General features: G+C 44.7%; 1 protein-coding gene across 1 annotated transcript in view; it reads left to right on the forward strand.

The window, feature by feature from the left end:
- The window catches only part of LOC147634356 (acyl-CoA), an 85,698-nt gene that overhangs the window by 15,695 nt on the left and 47,684 nt on the right, over positions 1-22,319 (forward strand). The window contains exons 7-8 of the mRNA XM_086805498.1: positions 16,267-16,333; positions 16,409-16,459. Coding sequence (XP_086661624.1) covers positions 16,267-16,333; positions 16,409-16,459 — 118 coding nt within the window. The remainder of the gene's footprint in view (positions 1-16,266; positions 16,334-16,408; positions 16,460-22,319) is intronic.

The raw sequence follows: 22,319 nt of genomic DNA on the forward strand, positions 1-22,319 counted from the left end.
AACACAGAACGTGTTCAGGGACAAGGCGTGAAGGGATAAGGAACAAGGTGGAACAGATTCATAGATCTTCATTAGATTTGGAGTGGATTTGGAGACTGGGCATGGTTTTTAGTGAAAAGGTTGCCTGTAAGGGAAGGATGACAGGTTTGGGAGTCCATGAGGAGACAAGGGGATGATGACAGTCATCCAAGGTCAGAAGTTGAAATCCCGTCATCAAGTTTAGCAGAGGGGGATGTCATGTGCATGCTCATTCCCAAGGCTAATCCTTGAAGGGCAACAAATAAAGAGCAGATTCAAGACTTGATTATGGAGCTACAACAACTAGCTTAGGTTAGGAAGGTATTGGGAAGAAGGAACATTGCCCACTGACATGAGTAGAGATCAACGGAAGAAACTGGCTCTCCGAAGCAGGCATTACCTTGAGATTGTAGGAGCTTTGTACAAAAAAGACATTGACCAGGTTGTCTGTCGATGTGTGCCAAACCATGAACAAACAACTGTGCTGACTGAAGCACATCAAGGAGTGTTAGGCGGACACTACTCTGGAGAAACAAGGGGTACAAAAGCCTTGCAAGTAGGCTTATGGTGGCCCAGTGTACTTAAAGATGCATGGGATCATGTCAAGCAATGTGATGTGTGTCAACGGATCGGACAGCCATCAGTTGCTGATCGGATGTCTCATCGGCGAGCCCTACCACTTGAACCCTTTCAGAAGTGGGGAATGGATTTTGTAGGACCATTCAAACCTTCAACAAGGACTGGTAACAAATACATACTTGTGGCAACTGACTACGGCACTAAATGGGTAGAGGCAAAAGCCCTCAAGGACACTTCAGCTCTGTAGTAGCAATAGACAAATTCTTGTATGAAAACATCGTGACGAAATTTGGATGTCCAGTGGAGTTGGTAAGTGATCAAGGAGGACACTTCATCAATGAAGTGATTCAGAAATTGACTTAGTAGCACATGGTACTGCACAAAAAATCAAATTTTTACTATCCACAAGCAAATGGTCAAGTAGAATCTACAAATCAGGTGCTGAAGCGGATCCTCATAAAGAAAGTCAATCAACACAGAATAGACTGGGATGAAAAGTTGCACTCTGCACTATGGGCTTCCGCACAGCATACAAGGTAAGCACTGGAATCACCCCATTCTCTTTGGTCTATGGCTTAGAGACAATAGTTCCAATGGAGTATGTTGTCCCAAGCCTTAGAAGTTAGAATAGCCCTGATCGAAAGGCTCAACCCAGAGGAATCAATCAACCAGCGGATGCAGCATCTCATGTAGATGGAGGAAAGTAGGCTACACGGTGCATGGGTGGGTGGCAGACATCACTCAAAAAAGAAGAAAGAAGTGGGTGGATAGAAATAGCAAGCACAAGATCTTTCAGGAGGATGACAAAGTACTGCTGTTCAATTCAAAGTGCGGACCACACCCATGTAAGCTCAAAATACGTTGGATGGGTCCCTATCAGATAGCAGAAATAAAAGCTCAGGCACATTCAGACTGAAAACACTAAGTGGTGAAACACTACCCAAGCCTGTAAACGGATTGAGACTCAGACCTATAGAGACAGAAATGATGAAGGGCAGCAACCAACTAGTCAGGAGGACACAGAGGCAGACACAACGGACCAGTGCATGATAGTGTCGATCCCCATCTATACAGTACAGCCAGATGAAGACACATGCACAACGCTCCAACGGGTGACATCGAACGGAGAGAGAATGCATGTGTCTAGCGGTAGCAAGCATGTGGAGTTTGATCCTTGCAATGCCATGTTAGACCCTATGGTTCAGCACGAGTGGCTGCAGAAGGTTGGACTCTATGGTTTCGCAGTAAAAAACTGGACGTGTCTACAAGAAAACATTGAAGCTGAGGTGGAGTTAGCGGAGTTGTCATTGAACAACATAGTAAAGATGGAAGGGCGTAAGGCTGTGCCGGTCACGCCAGAAAACATAGCCAAAACATTCAATCTTCCTGCTGAAGGCATCACCAATGCCGACTCCTATGATGTGGACATCGAGGAGGAGCTCTCAAAAGTCGTTAAGGAATACTTTGTCGCCACATGTGATCCAGACATGCAAAAGCAATTCAGATTTTACCTAGATATGATTTGTCTACTTGCCAAGAACACCAACATAAGTAGAACGAACTACAGACTGTTGGCAGCAATAGAACATGCCCAGAAGGTGAATTGGGCAGTAGTGGTGATCAAAAACATGTAGCGTCAAGCTCAAAAGCTTCGGCTATCAGGAAGTCACACAAAGATGGCAGGCCACTTTAAAGCCTTGGCACAGCTCAGTGAGTTAGAGAAGGTGACTCAGTTGCAAACCAGGAGAGCGTAAAGAAGCAGAAGGAAGAAGAAGCAACCAGGAAGAGACAAGAGGAGTCTCAGAGGCAAAGGCCGGAAGAAGAAGTAGCGAGGAAGAGACAAGAGGAGTCGTCTTAGAGGCAAAAGCTGGAAGAAGTAGTTAGGAAGAGACAAGTGGAGGAATCCGAAAGGCTAAAGCTGGTAGCATAGAGGTAGAACAAAAACACCTTGCAGCTGAATCTGCAACCAGGCTAGCAACAGAGACATAACAAAAACGCCTTGGAACTGAATCTGCAACCAAGAACAAAGCAAACAGAGCCTCAAGTGGAGTCGAAAGGAAAAATCAAGAAGAGACCTCCAACATAGAATCCCACAAAAAGAAGTTTTAGTGGTCTCAGCATATCACCACTCTCAAGCCGAAAGAGCAAAAGGAGGTCCAAGCAACCAAGGAGCAGCAAAAGCAGCAGCTTGAAGACACGTGCAAACGTATGGTGAAAAGCGGATTGTCCCCTAGCAGAGAACAAATAGCACACGAAACGGGAAATCCAAAAAGCACCATCCACATGAGGTGACAGGCTGATGCAGACAACTGACCCAGCCACTCAGAGCATTCTCACAGCACTAGAAAATATAGCAAATTGTGTCATGGACAAGCTGGAGAATGAAGAAAGACTCACCAGGATAGATTAGGTGGAAGCACAGGTGCAGCTGTTGTCCACTCAAGTCCAGCAACATAATCAACAATCCGTTGCTCAGAACTTGCTCCATCAACAGCAGCAAGATACCATTGGAAGACTAGACAAGAAGCAGCAACACTGTGGTGAAGAGGAGACGAGTTAGAGATGGTGGTCGTCGCTGAGCTCAGAACAACAAATTATGAAATCCAAAGCAAGTTGCAGCAAGCGGTGCGGATCAGGCAGCTCAATTAGCAGCGGAAAAAGCAGTCCGCATTGTGGACCATGCTACGTAGATGATCCGCAATGTGAGCTAGCAGTAGGAAAAGATCGCAAGGAGCTACTCCTTGTGAAAAGGAAGTTGCAGACACAGGAGGCCATGGAGGCCGAAGAACTCCTCCCCATAATCCAAATGCCTGTGGAACCAATGGAGCAATGGGAAGAAGAATTGACAGCATCTTAGAAAGCATGTTGGGAGGACAATTTGCAGCTACTAAAAGAATACATGATACTGCCAACTCCCACATGCCTCCTGCTGCTACCACCAATTCCACCTCAAGACAAACATGAAGTTGGAGGCGGAACTGGAGAGTCATCTTCTGCACAGCCATAAGGAACCTTAGTTGCAACAACCACCACCGCCTCCATAGTCACCACCTTTGGAGGAAACACAGTTAGATTAGCAGATGGAGCTCCAGAATAAAATACACAAGCTGACAGAGTAGCTAGAGGGGAAAAAAGAATTGGAGATCAGGCTGGAGTTGCTCTAGAAACAAATGTTAGCCAAAGGCACCACAAGAGAAAGCTCCACAGGTCAACAATTGGTCTTGGACCAACAAAAGCAGATTGAAACACTCAAAAGGCAGCTGGAGCTCGAACAATAGAAAACAAAGCTGGTGCTGGCCAAGGGAAAAGAACCGATACAGTAGCCAGAGAACATAAAGAAAATAATAGTTGGAAGTGCATATGCCATCGACCAGATGATACCAGCTCAATTAAAAGAACAAGTCATCTTCTTGGAGAAGCAGATGTCTGTGCAACAAGATGAAAACACAGCCAGATAGATTGACCTGCTAGAACTGGAAGAAGAGTTTAAGAAAACAGACAAGACACTTGCTCAGGCATATGCAAAGCTTGATCGGCAAAAGGCAAAGCTCATTCAGCTGGAAGAGCAGCCCATAGAGAAGAAAGCCTCCCCTAAAACAAGGTCTCGACGGAAGACCATAGTTGCATCCAAACGACGTTTGGATGTTATCCAAATGTTCCAAACGTTTGGAACGTTCACTAATGTTTGGAAACGTTAGTGAACGTGCACTTTTGATTTTATAGGTTAAAAAAATTCAGCTTTTGGAAGACGTTAATAAAATCTTTCTTTCTCTCTCTCTCTCTCTCTCTCTCTCTCTCTCTCTCGCACTCGCTCAAGCCTCTCTCTCGCACACGCTCAATATCATCTAGGAGTCTTACTTACAATTCTTATCACTGTAAGATAGTCAGTTTATTGGACTTTTCAGTTTCATTTGGTTGTTCTCTTTGATGAGACACCAACTTGAGATGTACGCTCAGTTTTGGTCTCATAGGCCATCATGGCCTCTTAGAGACGTTAATATATCACATCATTTCATTTCATTTCCCTCCCCCTCCTGCACACTCTCAAGTCTCTCTCTCTCTCTCTCTCTCTCTCTCTCTCTCTCTCTCCCCCGCAAGTCTCTCTCTCTTTCTCTCTCACTTTCATCTATGATTCATTGTTTAATTATTTTATTTGATATTTGCATTTGCCATTGTCACTTGTGACTTGTAAGTTGTAAGTTGTGCAAAATTGAAATTAAAGGTTGTATAGTATTAGTAAGTGCTTTAATGTTCATTGATGAATCTTCAAACGTCATATTTCAAAATTTTATATGTAAACTATAAATTATATATATATATATATATCGGGGGCAGCGTTCACTATGTTTGGAATCTTTCAGCATGATTTCCAAACGTACTAAACGTATCATTCACTACGTTTGGAACCACCTTGCGGAAGACTGACGCAGCAACAGGATAGTAGGAAACCATCATCGCCAAAAAGTTACAACAGTTGCAAAGTCTGAAAGAAGAAAACTCCAAGCTGACCTCCCAATTGCAACAAAAGACTCAATAGGAGTTGGAAGCTATCAAGGAAGAAGCCAACAAACCACAGGAAAAACCGGAGCAGCTGACAGAGGCACTAAAGAAAAAATTGATAGATTTGCACAAAGAAATCCAGATAAGGGACACAAGGTTGGACAAAGCAAACCAAGTGGGGCTAGAGCTGCAAAGGGTCCGTATGCAACTCATGCAAGAGCAAAGCAAACACAGGAAGCTGCACGAAGTGCTACTGACAGTCAAGCAGCAGTTGAGATTAGCTACTCTGCTAGCCGCTACAAACAATCAAGTGAACATCCTCCGGTAGCAGCTGGTAAATCTTCGGGATGCACATCGGCGGCAGCAGGCACAAGCGACATAACAACTAAAGGCCAGAGCATAGAATTTCGAATATGCTGCCTACTCACTCGCCAAATTCAAACAACAGTATGAAGAAGAAGAATGGGTCCTCCCTGTCAACCCATACAAGCTTGATGAATTCCTCCGCAAATACAAACCAGAGGACAGGTCCACATCCCAGACCCCAGGATCTTCATCAGCAGATCCCAAATGATGGTCCGCGACTGCCGTAGGGCAAGATGAAGAAGAACCAGATATTTTGTGATGAAGACAGAGAGGCCCTGCCGTCGCTGGACTCCAACCCGTAGATACAAATATCTACTAAATTATTCCTTCATTTTTGAAATTACCAAGCAGTGCATGCTAATGCAAACAGAGTTTTTGATACGATTCAACCCTAGGATAATAGGGGAGGCTTAGGCTTAGTCCTAGAATCCGTGCAATGCCAAAGAAGATGCGGAATGTATGTGAACTAGTCACATAAACATACATCCACCAACACTTGTAACACTTAGATTCTTTGTTATAATGCCACTGTATGTGAACCAGTCACATAAACATACATCCACTAACATCTGTAACACTTGATTCTTTGTGCAAGACTGTCCTGCAATCAAACTTCTGTTGTAACTTTGCATTGAACCAGAAATTGGGCATATACAATCGAAATCGACACTTCATAGAGTGCTTGCAGAGCCGATGTCACGTGCACACCTGTGCCATGGCTAATTCTCTGCATGAACATCATTAGTCCTTGGTTAATAAGCAGCTAAGTCAGCATTCAGATCATCATCATCTTCATCAGAAGCACCATCATCACTATCATTAGCAGAGGGTGTAGGGTACCAGCTGGCAGCCTTACAGGCCCTTGGGCAGCAGTGGGAAGCCAGTTCTGGGGTCCTAGCAGCAGTCGACACTACCTTGTTTTTGAAGGCCAGCCAAGTGGATCCAGCATCAAAAGAAAGCGCTGATTTTTATGATATTTTTCATGTCCAAATACTGGCCGACAACAGCTAGGCTGGCCGACGAGCCCTCCAGCAAAGTATATAAGTGTAAGAGCATAAATCAATTCATTCATCCATTCATCAGTCTCATAAGTTAGCAGAAGTTATGTAGAGGCCAGAGGTCACCCTTCCGGGCTGACCAAACCATGTACATTCATCAGTAACCTTTTTGTATCATATAAAATAGAAGAAAAACCTTGGCACCAATCTCTCTCTTCTTCTCTCTCCTGTATCTTAATCATGTTTAAATCAGCATCTTGTTCTTAATCACGCTTAGAGCTATGGATCACTGCACTGTGACTGCAGTAAGGCTTTTGGCATGCAACATTGGTATCAGAGCATTCAGGCTTAGTCACTAAGAATAGTCCGAAAGAAGGTGCACAGTTCCAGCAGAAGAATGCTGCAGTGTAGTAGATGGAGTGGTCTGCAACACAGGCGAAGCCAGAGGAAGCATTCCTTGAGGGTATGTACACAGAACCAATACATCATTAAGCTCTCAGATCAGTTCCAACAAAGGCCTAGCAACAAGCATGATCAGTTCCGGTAGGTGACCCACCGCTAAGCAGGCATGGGGACAGCAATTGAACAGATGACCAGTTCTTTAGCAAGATCTGGAAGTGGAGATCAGAGTGAAGGTGTTCAGACAAAAAGATCAGTCAAAGTCAAAGTCAGTAGCAGTTTAAAGTTATCGTCCACATCGACAACATCTATCACTGGAGATATGTCGTTTTGCTAGAAAAGTGGAGATTGGAAGTATTTCCACAAGGGATCTCCATAAGAATAGACATTGTCTGAGGGAGCTTACAACCCTAGATTAGTTGAAGCCTTTGTTTCCACCATTTAGTATTCTTATGCATTCCCCATAAAGTATTAGCATGAGGTTGGATCTACGGGGAAGGAAGCAACAATTTGGACACATTACTTGTTGAAAGCGCATCCAATCGAAGAGAATTGATATGACAATAAGTTGCCAATCATGAAGTCTATCTTGATCATCCGGGGGTGGGATGGGTTCAAAAGGCTGCAACATCATAGTAATAGTTTTCCACACTCGCCTGTGATGCAGACCCAAGTTATAAACTTATATTTCCTTGCCCCTCACACATACACACACACACAACACACAGCATTGGGACTAGCTAAAACGGCAGCATCATTTCCGAAATGACCCTCCAGATTGGCTTGTAATGCATCCCCAAATTACATTGTTTGACTGCAGGTGGAAAGGTGAAAACATATCCATTTTCATTCACAATGTCATGTATGTGATGAATCCCCAATGTAGATAGATTATATGCCTTTCTTGGTTGAGACAAAGCAAGCGGTCGATCAAATACCTTGCTCCAATGAATACTCTGCAACAACATTGAGTTACCCCGATTCGTAGGGCTACCGGACCATTGTAAATGACATAATATAGCTTGCCAATCTTGAATGAGAGCAGTCGAATATGAAGAGCTTGGAATATGACTAGTGAAATGCCCAAAGACTATATTATCATAATTGATAATCCAATGTCCATATGCATTTGTTCGCATCTTAGTGCACATAGCTCCCAACATGCTTGCCCATGGCTTGACTTGCTCTATAAATGCAAGTAGAAGAGTGGCCTTACTTGCTATTATATGATAATGAATATTAAGGACATTGAGCCCACCATGCATTTTAGGTGAACATATGAGCTCTTGCCTTAGCAAACATAACCCTTTTCTACCCACTTGGTTTTCCATAGATATTCCATTGCTTTAGACATGAAATTATCAATCTATTTTTGCGACCAAGGTAGCAGCGGAAGATAAAACTAGACATAATGCCATTATTATTGACTACACTATCCGCAATCGCACATGTAGAGGCCATATAGATAATTTCCAATATTCTATTTTAGATGGCAATTTGCCCATCACCCATTGAGTCTCATCCTTGAAAGACAACTTCCAACCAATGGGATAACTTAGATGCCTGACAATCTCATTAGGTGGTAGGATCTGGAGGGGCCACAAAATTTGATGCCAATCATAATTTTTCAAAATTTACATGTAATCCTGCAGCCAAACCATAGAGGGATAGTGCTCTCATGCGAGCCCTTACATTAGCTTCTGTATTCTTGGGAAAAAAGAAAGAGTCATCAGCATAAGCTTGGGCCACAAATTGTGTACCATCCACCATGGAGAGACCATGTACCTGCCCATCTTGTATCAGTTTGTCCATGTAGAGGAGCATTTGGTGAGTCGCGATAGCATACAATAGCGCCCTATCGAACAGATTTCCCAAGACGCCAAGAGGCTTAGCTTACGTTCATCATTATGGGGCGAAGACAATTTTCAGCTTGTGTTAACATCTGTTGTTCATCATTAGTGGAGTGAGTGTGTGAGAGCATATCTTGATAGAGAGTTCTACACCCACTATTGGGCACTGATGACGTTAGTGGGGTGTCGTGGTATCTAGTCCATACTGTGCATAATGGAGTTGATAGTTATATAGTCTCTTGGGTTGACTACCATTAGTATATAACATGCACGTTCCTAAAAAGTGAATTTGGGCATGTTCCTAGATTCATCTAGGTAAATTATTCAGCTCTCTAAACTGGCTGATTTGAGTGTATTCTTGCTCTGCAATTTTTGCTTGTTCTATTTGTCTTCTATTCTCTCCCATGTACCATTTGCCATAGTCCTATATCAAGCAATATCTATATCCTCTTGCATTCGCTGTACAAAGCTGAACCAAGCAATATCTATATCCTCTTGCATGTGCTTGAGACAAATAACTGTATAGTAGCTTTTTATGAGGTAACAGACAATCATTGTCAGCCATGCCGAAGTAAAGACCAAGCCATTCCAACGAATGATCATAGAGGCGCAATGTGTGATCAATCCACATTTTACATGTGTATGCATCATACTAAGTAGCATTTAGATGAATGCAAAACAGCATTATGATGAAAAGTATAACCCTTTGAATGTGGCATGAGGTGTGTCCAAAAATCACATGCATCTAAAGAAGTCATTGTCTTAGTCCAATCTTGCTCTTCAGAACACATCATGTGAGAGCGGTGAGAGGTGTTATCATGAAAGTTAGGCGAATTATTGAAATCCCCTGTAACAAAAGCATTTGAAATCCACGGATATGTTCACAAAGAGTGCCACAGAGGAGGTACATGCTGGAAATCATGCAGTAAAGAAGCTATGGTTTGCCATATCGGTATGTGATATAGACATAGATTGTAAAGTGTCATAGCTTGTGAAAAAGAAAGTACATAGCCCCTATCATTCACCACATCCTCAACATATCTGACTGCTTTGGTAGAAAGGAAATAAGCCTCTCTCAGTTGTAAAAGAGCAAGAGGCTGCTGTGCTAAAATGCACGACTCCAATGAATGCTCTCTCTGTGAAGGGTGTTGCCTTGATTAGGCGGTCTCCTAGACCATTTTATTTGAGCCATCAGAGTCTGCCAGTCTTGAATCAATTTCGTGAAAAACGGGCATCCAGGATCGCGCCTCTCTAAGCAACCAAATATAACCTCAGCATGAGTAATCATCCAATCCCCAAAGGTTGGAGTTTTCATTGTTGCAAGTTGCAACAAGACTTGATAACATTAAAGTCCAGGGCTGTTTTCGCTCCAAGAAACTCAAAAGAAGAGAAGCTTTCATGGCAATAACATGAAAGTGTAAATTCAATATACTGAGGCCACCATGCATTATTGGAGTACAGACCAAATGCTTTTTAAGTAGCTGATGGGTTTTTTGTCCACCTTAGTATGCATACTACAGACGTGAAACTATCCAAATCTGTCGAAGACCAGGGAACAAGAGGCAAGTGAAACTGAATATAAGCCACTAAAACAGATTGCACTATTCTCGATCTAACATGTAATGATAATTTCCAATATTGAAGTTTAAAATTCACCCTGTCCAATACCCACTCTCATTCTCACTTCAAAGAGACATTCCAACCCAGAGGATACCCAAGATGTTTGTGTTACGACCCTGTGTTTTTCCCTCTGGACAACAAGCAGGTGGGCACGGACACGGGATGGACAGTGTGAACAGGCATCAATTTGGATATGAAAAGGAAACCCATATATGGTGGCCAGCCCAAGTGTGAAAGGGGACAAAAGGGACTTTAAAATTTATAAGGTTTAATAATCTTTGATGTGATTAAAATATTATTTTTGGAAGCATGCGTTTTGCTTTTAGCTCTTGGCTTTTTGGAGAAAAGCGATTTGAATCGCATCCTGCTTATAAAAGCGAAGGTGGCAGAGATTCGTGGGGTGGGGGTCGTAGTCGTGTGGTGTAAGGCGCGTGGCGCAGCACCTTGGAACACGAAACGTTGGCACTCGGCATCGAATTAGCCGGATGATGGTGATCGTGCAGGTAGCGAGGCGGAAGACTTTCTGGCAGCGTGGAGAAGGCCACGTGCAGTAGGCGGCTGCATGTGTGGAAGCAGCTAGGCAAGGCGATGGCCTTAGGTGGTAGCATGTGGCTGGCAACAGGATGTGGCGCATCACCTTGGGATCGCAGGATCGAAGACTTTCTGGCAGCGTGGAGAAGGCCACATGCAGTAGGCGGCTGCATGTGTGGAAGCAACTAGGCAAGGCGATGGCCTTAGGTGGTAGCATGTGGCTGGCAACAGGATGTGGCGCATCACCTTGGGATGGCAGGATCGCAGGAGTACGTGGGCCGGCAGGAGTATGAGGGTTGGTTGCAAGATTCACATCTAGGCGCATCACCTTGGGATCGCAGGATTGCAGGAGTATGGCTGGCAGCAAGACTCGTATCCAGGCGCTACTTGCAGATATTGTGTGGCTGAGCAGGATTCCTCAGGCGGAGAGCTTTCTAGGTCTCCTTAGGCTATATTTTGGAGACATCAAGGGCTTGCCCTCTTCCCTTTGTGTGTGGGCGCACACTCGCAGGTGTGTATATGTGCCGGTGGGCGCTCGTGTGTGCGCGTGGGTTGTTGGAGGAGGTACTACTGCTCTCGGCTATTGTTGTGGCGGCTTTGTGTGGATTGTACAGGCGAGCAGGCCTACTGTTGATGCTCCTGTTGTTGTTGTTCGACCGTATTGCTATTTTTAACCATGGGGTGCAGGCCCTATTGAAGAGATTGGGATACAGAGGATCAAGCTAAAATGCACAGGATGATGTTCTTGGAAGAGATGTGTTGTTACTTTTCGTCTTGGACTTATGTGTATTCGGGGATGGCTTGACACGTCCTCTATCTTTCTCTCTCTAGGTTTTGGCAACCATGCTTGGATGGTATATCTGTCATGGAAACAAGACATTGGTTTTCGAGAGGAAACAGGACTTTGGTATCGAGGAAACATGCCTACGGTTTATGGGATACACGTCTTTGGTTTATCGAATACAGGTCTTTGGTTTCATGTGGAAAGCATGTCTTTGGATTCATGTGAACAGGTTGTAGTCTTCTCGAGGTTACATGCAAGCTGTGACTATAGGGAAGGACATATGGTTTGGTATAGCCCTACTGCTGTTTGGGAAAGGGTTTGAGAGATCCATGGTAGCGATGGAGAAGACCTCTTCAAGCAAGGAGGTGTTGTACAGGTGTGCCTTCTTAATGGAATGCTTTGCTGTAATAACGAGAGTTCTTATTTGGAAGTCTTGGGTGAAAAATATAAGGGATCCTATTGGTAGAGGATTCGACAAGCTGTACTTTGTACTCAAATTTTGTTCAAGTAAAGAAATACCGCAAGGGGCGCCACTGCGTTTTGGGGCCAATCGGTGTCCTTGTACTATTTGCAGGAGCACTCTAGCTTCCCCTGTTTGTTTCCTTTTCCAGGTTCCCATGGGTGATGAAGTGTTTTATGTGCGAGTGTTTGTTTCACTGCCCGTCAGATTTCTGAAGACCGGTCACAGTCTGACTCTGTTTTGGTGAGATTATCTGCCCCGACCAAAGATGTAGAGTGCCAATCACAATGCTTAAGCGGTAGAAGCTTGGACTTGGCAAAAATTAATTTTCAAGCCTGCCGCAAGCCCATACAGATCCAGAGTATCCATAATTATTTTAACATCATCTTGAGTATTCCTAGGAAAGAAAAATGAGTCATCTGCATAAGCTTGGCTAACAAAGTCATTTACATCCAAAATCTATATGCCATGTAGCTTGTTCTCTACAAGCAGTTTGTCCATTAATAAGAGCATGGGATGAGTGGCTATTGCATAGAGCAATGCATTGAGGGGGCAACCTTGTCGCACTGATTTGCCTAGAAACCAAATATCCGAAAGACTCTTTGTAATATACATCAAGCAGTGCCTCCTTCATAGAGCCAATAAATAATATTTCTCATCTTAGGCCTAAACCCCATATTTTCCATGACATTCCCAGTCCCCTTTCCCGCCCACGCGTCCTCCCCCCCCCCTCGTGCCCTCGCTTGTGCGCCCCCCCTCCGCCTGGTGTTCCTACGCTGAAGCGCTCGCCGCCCCATCTCCTCGCCTTCGCGCCCCCCTCCCCTCTTCAGCGCCCCGATCCCCCCCCCCCCCCCCCCTCCGCCAGCCCTCTCTTTCCCCCACCCCCCCCCCCCCCCCCCCCCTGTCGCGCTGCTTCCGCCCCCCCCCAGGGTTCTTTCTTCGCCGACTTACCCCCACCCCTCCTCTTCTTTCTGGTTTTTTCCGTCCCCTGGGGGTTTCTTTACTTTTTTTTACTGTCTTTGTGTGCAGCTCGGTTCTTGCAGGCCTCTCCGCATTCGCTCCGCCTTCGCCATAGCTTCAGACTCTGATGGAGGCTCCTCCTGCCCCACCTCAGGGGACTCTTCTGCAGCCCCCTCGCCTGCCCCTGAGGATACCCCCATCAGGCTTTCTCTTTCGCCAGAAGAGGAAGCGAGCCTCGCTGCAGAGGTGGAACGCCTCCAGGCACATTCCACCATCTGCTGTATAGTCGGCACTCGCCCCAGCAGAGGGGAGATCCGGGATCTTCTCCAGGCCCGCCTTCTTGCAGATGTGGGCAAGATCGTGGACGTTCAGCTACTGGGCCGTGGACACTACCAGATCGAGTTCGAGACTGCCCAGAGCGTGGCCCAGGTCTTTGCCATGAGTCCCCTTGACATCAGGGGTGCTCGGGCATTCTTCAGACCTTGGCAGCATGGCTTTGACCCAGCAGCGGCCGAGCAGGGAGAGCGCCTTTTCCATGTTACAGTTTGCTTCCTTGGACTCCGCCGCGAGTACCTTTCGCTCCTTTCAAGGCTTGGAGCATTGGTGGGCTCGGTGCTTGAGATTGTCCCCACAGCCGCTTCAGTGGTGGTTAGAGCTGTGTCCAGTTGGCGGACGAGAAATCGGGTGAAGGAACCAGGCGAGGCTGGCCCCTAATGAATCTGATGGCCTGGCTATCCTGCTCCGTCTCATAGCCCATAGCAGGCCGTGACGAAGTCTACCAAGCAGCGGCACCCCACGTATACATACCCTTTGGAGAGAGGGGGGCAGAATGCGCAACATCCGCAGCCAAATCTGCTGCGCCTGAGGGCAGTCCCATAGGCAATGGGCCCGGTGTTTCAGGGCCTTTGAGGGGAGACTGGAGCCACCAGCAGAGACTGTTCCGGGGATTTGGCAGGAGTTGATCCACACCCTGCGAGGACAGTATGACCGCATCCGTGGCGACTCGGATGAGGCGATCTTGCGGCGACAGGCCTTTCACACCACTTGGCGCAGCGGCCCCTTCTATACCCTTCACGCGGGGTCCCTCCGCTGGCACTACAGGCCACTTGTTTGGCTTTTCCCCCCTCCTATTGTATGATATAGCCCCTCGGTTCTTTGTACTGATACTTGTACTTTTTAGCACCTAGGGAGAGTCTCCCTGGCTGCCTTGCTTTGATCTCTGCTCTGTTTTCTTATGAGCAGGAGAGAGCCTTTTGTAGCCCTTCGGGCGTTTTTATATAACTAATGAAAGGATCTTTTCTCGGGAAAAAAAAAAAAGCTTTTTCTATGTCTATCGGCATGATGAGTACATCCTGCTAAGTATATTTCACATATTCAATGCCAATGTAAGCATTGGCAATGTTATCCATTATTTGCCTTCTGGACACAAAACCATATTGTGCAGGGTGTAGACCCTCATATAAGATGTTCTTCAAACGGTTATTCTGCATTTTTGCAACCAGTTTGTAAACCATAGGCATAAGAGTTATTGGTCTCCAATCCGATAGCTTTTTGCATGTTTTTTCAGGGGTACTCCCTTTGTGGAAAGCACACACGCGCGCGCACATGCACACACTAAAAAAAAAAAAAGAAAGTGAAAACCATGCTTCTATTAACAATGACTTATGTACAATATAGGAGATGGACTCAAGATAAGTCCACCTTCAGAGAACTTCAAAAGCAGTGGAAAAACACCTCAAACTGTCCAAAATCAATGTCCTCTAATCGTAAGCAATCATGGAGGGATTGTCGCAAATTCATCTTAAAGTAAGGATATGTCTCTAGAGGCGTCTGCCCAAACATAGCATTGTTTCTCATCTTCCATATTGTCCATAGAGACTACTATCTAGTCCATAGGAAGAAAACATCAAAATTACGAGAGTTGGGCACACCACTCCCAAATATCCAGAAATGCTTTCTATATCGCTTGCCTAGGAAGCGACCTAAGATATCATCAACCAATCGTCAAAGAAACTCTCTTGTCTCCAAACAATGCCATAACAGATGTGGAATAGTTTTAGAACGAGCTCCACATTTAGAGTAGGTGGCTCCAGCTATCCGTCTTTTAGCAAGCATCTCCGCAACCCACCAAACAGCGCCAAAGAAACAATCTTTGCTTTAAAGGTAGCTTACTTTTCTACATTTCCCGGGGGTGTTTTTTCTACCATCTTTCACTCTTTTGCATACCCCATAGAATCCAAGGTGGTGGAAGCAAATGATTATACATGCTAGCTACAGTTATCTTATCCAAATGTAATCCCCGAGCATTGTCGGTTGCTCTTTCACTTTAGAGTCATGCAGCCTGTCATTTTCAACCAGTGGAGGCAATGTTTCATATGGATGCAATAACCTTTTAACCGAAAAAACACTGGAATCATGGTGGTTTTTGAGCCAAAATATGGTAGTGAATGTCTTTGAAATTTAAAGATTTCAGAGCATTATTGAGGCTATCACGAGATTTGAATAAAAAATGGAGAACATGATTGATAGACATCAAAACTTTTAATCTAAATCATATCTATTATCAAACTTGATCATCACGCAAGCAAACATGACGAAAAATACATTGGATCCATTTAACACATAATATCATAAACACTCTATGAACCATGGGCGCATTGGATCCATTTGGACACAAAATATCGTAAACACTCGTTGAACCATGGACACATCTTGCACTTATGAACACTTTCTCGAAATTACAAGGATACGTGCCCATGTGCATGCTGCGTGAAAACCATCATAACTTAGTTTGAGATGGCCTACCTTGGAAATTGAAGGCATGTTACCAATGGACACAAAATATCGTAAACACTCCTTTAACCATGGACACATCTTGCACTTATGAACACTTTCTCGAAATTACAAGGATACTTGCCCATGTGCATGCTGCGTGAAAACCATCATAACTTAGTTTGAGATGGCCTACCTTGGAAATTGAAGGCATGTTACCAATGGATTTGAATGCATAAACAAGAGTAGCATGACAGATTTGCACTGTATTATTGTTTTAGATGGCATTGGCCGACTAGATTACAAGCTTAATTAGACATTTTCAATAAGAATTTGAGCTTTTAAGGTCCATTCTCACTTGCAATATCTACTAACTCTTATAGCATCTTCAACACATTTAGTATTGTTACTCATTATGCAACTTTTCAGCTTCAATGATTTTTTGATGGACTTGAAGCAAAGCAAAAGGAAAACAATTCGGCAAGAACGCAAAAAGGTGACTCTTGTTGGCCTTACTCATGCGTATAAAACATATATTTTCCATTGCTAACTATGAAATTTTTTTTTCAAGGTGCAAGCACAAGATCTAAGTATCAAGCGATTACGTGGAGGTGAGATAAAGGTACAAATTTGAGATCTACATAGCAAGCTATTTTGCATGGCTTTCTACTCTTTGAAAGTACTCGGTTTCCTTGATGCTTGCTACACGATGTGAGATGCTACATGTGGTTAGAGTATTAGCTCTTTGAAGGAAAGGAAAGAAGGCATCAAAGATGCTCTTCTCAATCACATAGCACACATTTTAACCTCGAATTTATGTTTAGGCATCCCATCTTTCTACCTTAAGGGATTCATGTGTGTTGTTTCTAGAGGTTGACTTGTATTCACCCCTCTGCAAGATACTTCAAGAGCTTGACCTGCATCCACAGCTTACAATCGTGCATAAGCAGGTGTTAGAAACAAATTGAGATTGCAGTTATGAACTCATCAACCCATCTATAGGATAGACAGCTTTGGAAAAACCTTCCATGATTGATGACTTAACTTGATTGTCCACTTGAGCATGAACCCTTGAGAAGCAGGAGATCCCTTGGATCCAAATAATTCCCCAACCATCATGATTGGCCAAGATATATGGTGCAGTGCTGGAGGCTGAGGTCAGCTTATGGGCAGAGAGGCATTGACAGAGGGCTACAAGTCAGTCATGATTTAGGAGGAATTACTTTACCTTAGACCACATTGTCACCTTAAGGGCGATCATTGAGGCGGCAAGAGCAAGAAAGCAGTGGGTCTATTGCTACTTTGAAGGCCTTTGACTCAATACAGAGATCGCAGCTTTTTGCTCACTTGCAAGAGCCCGAGTTTCCACCAAAGATGATGTGGGGGGTGATGGCATTAAATGAATCTGTGATAGTTGGGTTTGGTTCACCGTGATATGTAAGGCGACATTTTGAGCATTGTCAAGTCAGATAGGGTTACCTGCTGGCTCCTACACTTTTTGGTTTGTACATTGATGAGATTTTATCGACCGAGCAAGGGGCACACAATCATGGCTAGCCTAGATAGTGGTGCCTATCCTCGTATATGCAGATGGCGTAGTTCTTATGTCAGATTCAACTGAGTCGCTATAGAGATTCCTTGATGCACTTCAAACCTTTTGTGATGATAGAGATCTTATACTGAATCCTGGTAAAACCAAGATCAAGCTCTTTAATACCTCACATCAAGTGGTGGTGAGCCCACTTGGCATTATAATCTACTTGTGTGGTTGTTTCCCCCTCCCCCCATTGTATGAGATAGCCTTCTCCTCCTAGAGCGGCTAGCCGGAGGAGAAGTGCATCCTCCCCTTTTGTACATCTTGACTCTCGTTTCCCATTTGGGGACGGGTTTGTACTTAGCCATTTTGGCTGTTTTTCTCAGTAACTAATAGAAGGACATTTTTCCTGAAAAAAAATACCTCACATCAGGTTGCATCTAGTGGGGCTTACTGTTATTGACCCTGTCTTTCCTATGCGGCTGGTTACCTAGGCCCGTTTGGCAAAGGGGATATGCTGCCCTGGCCCACTTGGAGAGACTGGTTTCAGGGTCCTTCCAGGAGCTGAGACTATAGGTTCACACATTAGTGTGGCCAGCTATGATGTATGGTGCTGCTTCATTTTGGGGGCCTGACCTGGGAGAGGAGGATAGAGAGAGTGCAACTGATGATGTTCTCCAGCATGATCATGAATAAGACATTGGTACGACATGAGTTGGAACTTGGTACTGGCTGAGTTTGGAGCGGCACTGTTGTTCCTTGATGTCCTCTTCTAGACTATCACTTACATATCTCACCTGCACACATTAGATAGAGATACATGCATTAGATAGATGAGTGGAGGTCCGAAGGGAGAAAAGGGGAGAGCAGGAAAAGAGAGGGAGGGGTGGGGGTGCGAGGGGTGCACCCCGAGCAGGGGCTGGAGAAGGAGAAAGCGGGGAGGCAGCCGGGAGGGCTGGCAGGGTGCTGCGAGAAGGAAGGGACAGATGGAGGAGGAAGCATGCTGGGGGTTGGGGGAGGGACGGGGGGTGCTGGGGGGCTGGAGCAGCTGCACACTATGTTGGTGTGGCAGGGGAAGAAGGCGCAAGGGACGCGGGAGCTGGACAGCAGGTGCAGAGGGCAGGTGGAGTGGGCAGCAGGTGCGGGGATCTCTTTCTCTCTGTCTCTCTCTATTGGGAGCTCTTCTAATGAATTTTAGTAGAACAACTTGCATTTTGTGCCTGGTATTTTAGCAGAAATGGGTGAGAATGAGGTATTTGGGATGTTGACAGCAGAGGACAAGTTGGATGGGTTCAACTATGCTTTATGGACATACATGATGCGATGTATGCTTGATGCCCTAGGGTTTTGAGGATCATCATAGGGGACGAAGTACGCCCAGCAAATTTGCAAGAGGAGAACGAGCCGGGCAGCCACTTGCACAACCTGTAGATCGTACATAGGAGCAGAGGATATGGGTTACATGTGATACCTCTGCTTATTCCTAATTGCATTGTCCGTGAGGAGGACTATAATTCCTCACATCCGTTCATGTGTTACAACAAAAGATGCTTGGGATGCACTGACTGCCCCTCTACCAGACTTGCATAGAAGCGAGAGTCGCCTATCTGAAGAGGCAGCTAGATATATTGGAGATGAATGAGGGCGACTCCATGAATGATCACCTAGCAAAAATCAAGGATTTGAGAGAGCATCTCATTCATATTGATGAGGTAATTACGGACATCCAGCTTGCCACTACTACTCTTCACTGTTTGCCTGACTCTTATGTTACTTTTCAAACCACTCTCAGCCTGACGATGAGGGCAATCCCAACTCCATCACATTTGCAGAGTTGCTGCCATTACTCTTATAGGAAGAGCAGACTAGGACCAACATGTCCAGCATGGGTGGTGGGGATCATGCATTTGGAGCTGCAAAAAAGGGCAAAGGGAAGGCATCTTCACATGGTGCTTTTCAGCCAAAAGATGATTTTTGCCAGCTATCAAGAAAGTTTGAGGCAGACAAAAGTGATGCTTAGAAAGCCAAGAAGAAAGGCCAATGTAATTATTGTCGGAAGTCCGGTCATTACATTAATGAGCTCAGGAAGGGACTGGCAAAGAAAAAGAAGAAAGATGCTGGTATGTCTGTTGGTGACGATGATGATGACCTTGTATCTTATGAGAATGCACAAGAAAATCGGCATTGGATGAGTGCCATGCAGCAAGAATTTGATTCCATACATCGTAATGACACTTGGAATATGGTTGACTTACCTTGTGGCAAGAAGGCTATTGGCACGAAGTGGGTTTAAGAAAGTCTGATGTTACCATTGATAGGTACAAAGCAAGACTTGTGGCAAAGGGTTATGCTCAGCAGAAGGGCATTGATTATGACCCTTAGAGCTGGCCGACTGTTTTTCTCCAGGCCAACTTGATTTGTATGCAGCCCGACCTGATTTGGTCTTGGCCGACCGGTCATCTGCTGGCCGACTGGCGGTCATTCCAGTCGTGGGCTCTCATAGGGTTGTCGGCTTGTTTTAAGCTGGCCGACTAGCAGCTCAAGGTGGTATTTATACCACCCTTGTCCCCCACACTTCTTTGTATCATATCTGTACTAGATCTTGTGTATATAGCAGAATTTATACAGCTTCTCTCTCTCTCTACACTTCTACGTTTTCTCTCTCACAGCAGGTTGTCTCATTTCCGCTATGCATTTCGACAGCACTGCCCAATGTATTCTGTGTAAGGATCTCTCGAGGCATTGGACGTTGGGAAGATAAGTAAGACAAGGTTGCCTTTTGAGTGCATTACTATATGCTCTTGTACATTGACAAATTGATGCAAATAGGATAACTACTTGGTGTGCAGAAACCCGATGGAACTCACTTTATGGCACATGCCTATGGAGATGACTCTTTCTTCATGCCTAAAAATGATCCAACTCATCTCACACGCATCATGAGTGTCTTAGAGTTGTTTGGTAATGCTGCGGGATTTTACATAAATTTTGAGAAGTCAAAGTTGATTCCGTTATAGTGTATGGATTGGCACCGACTTCTATGGCCAGGTCAAAATAGTTCTCCCAAATCAAATGGTAAGGCATCATGGATACCCACTTGGAAGGGATATGACGGTCGAGAAGGTGGCACAATGGGTACTACAGAGGTTCAAAGCGAAACTTGCTTATTGGAAACTATCTACGTGGCCCTTGCATGTCAAATTGCGCATTTTAAAATCAGTGTTCATGGCTTATGTTCATTTCCACTTGCCACTGCTTGTTTGGAGAAAGAAAGATTTGCACGCTTTCATGTCTGAAGCTTGGAATTGTTTTGGAAGACGAAGACAAATAAAAAAAGCCTCGAGACTGTTGCGACACAATTGTGTTTGTTCGCCGAAGATGCATGGTAGTTTGAATATTCTCAATATTAACGACCATGTTTTTGCTCGAAAAGCTACCATGATTCCATTGTTTTAGAGTAGCCTTGGGCAATCATGCTTGCAGCTATGTGTACAAGCATGAAAACTATGGCTTATGGAATTTGGGTGAATTCACATTGGGAAGTGGTGCTACAAGAATGGTGCAAGATTGGAAGACTGCATTGAAAGACCTCAAATGGGTGGGACGTGATTCTGCAATCGGTATTTGTATGCAATTGGAAAGTTTACACTGGTCCTCTTTGTTTGTAGAACCGCTAGCTATGCAGGATCCACATACAACATGCTTTTTGGCATCCTTGGGTATACGCATGCTACAGGATGTTGTGGATGATAGAGGGAATGTGCTATCCTTTTTGCAGGCCTGCAGTGTGAATAACTTGGGTTTGCATCATAGACCGATTTGGAGGAAGATTAAAAGGTTATTGTAGCCATACGAACCATTGCCTCCACTAGTTAAAATTGAGTGGCTATATGTCTGGAAAGTGAAAGGGCAAACCGACAATGATCGGGCATTACATTTGGATAAGATAATTGCAACAAGCATGTATAACCATTTGCTTTCGCCACCTTGGATGTTGCATGCATGGAAGTCTTGCTGTATTGATCCACAACCCTAACCCTAATTAAGAACAAGATGCTGAATAAACATGATTAAGACAGAGGAGAGAAGAATTGGTGTGAGGGTTTTATTGTATTATGGTACAAAAAGGTGACATGAATGTTTGTACATCTTCTAGGCCCTTGGTCTACCCTGTAGGGGTGACCTCTGGCCTTCTACTACTAACTTCTTCAAAAGGTAATTATGATGAATGATTCGATGCAAATGCTAACTTCTACTTATATATGACTTGAGGATGCTAGTCGGTCCTTTGAGATGCTGTCGGTTGGACAAATATTATTGCATAAAATATCATTTAAATGTGGCGCTTATTTCAATGCTGTCCAAAGTTGCTAGCCGACTAATTAGCACTTGGCCGAATGTCTACATGAGTCCCAAATTGCTGGCGATTACTACTGTTGAGAGACTTGCTGGCTGCAAACTAGCCACCCATGCCCTTCATAATGCTGATGCTGATGATGATGATGATGATGATGATGATGATGTCCTAAATACTGTCCTAAACAGGGATTAAAGTCTGTTCCTGCTGAGGTTTATGCCATGGCACGGGTGTGCACGTGGCATCCCCTCTTGCTAAACTTGATGACGGAGTGGACACTCTATCATCCTTCCTCCGTGGACTTTTGTATTTGACCTTCTACTTTGACGTTGACACTTTGTGCTTGAACACCTTCTACTTTTGATCTCTCCACTTCGAAGTCTTGCTGAAGAACTGAGCATCTGTTCCTCTGCTGTCCCCTTGCCTGTTATCCCTTTCCCTTAGCATAGCGGCGGGTCACCTGCCAGAACTGATCATGCTTGTTGCTAGGCCTTTGGAATTGATCTAAGAGCTAATGATGTACTTGTTCTGAGTACACACCCCAGAGAATGCTCTCCTCTAGCTTCGCCTTATGCAGACCACTCCATATGC

The sequence above is a fragment of the Cibotium barometz genome, chromosome 11 (assembly GCF_041138505.1).
Source record: "Cibotium barometz isolate CiBa-2024 chromosome 11, ASM4113850v1, whole genome shotgun sequence".
In the NCBI taxonomy this organism is placed as follows: Eukaryota; Viridiplantae; Streptophyta; class Polypodiopsida; order Cyatheales; family Cibotiaceae; genus Cibotium; species Cibotium barometz.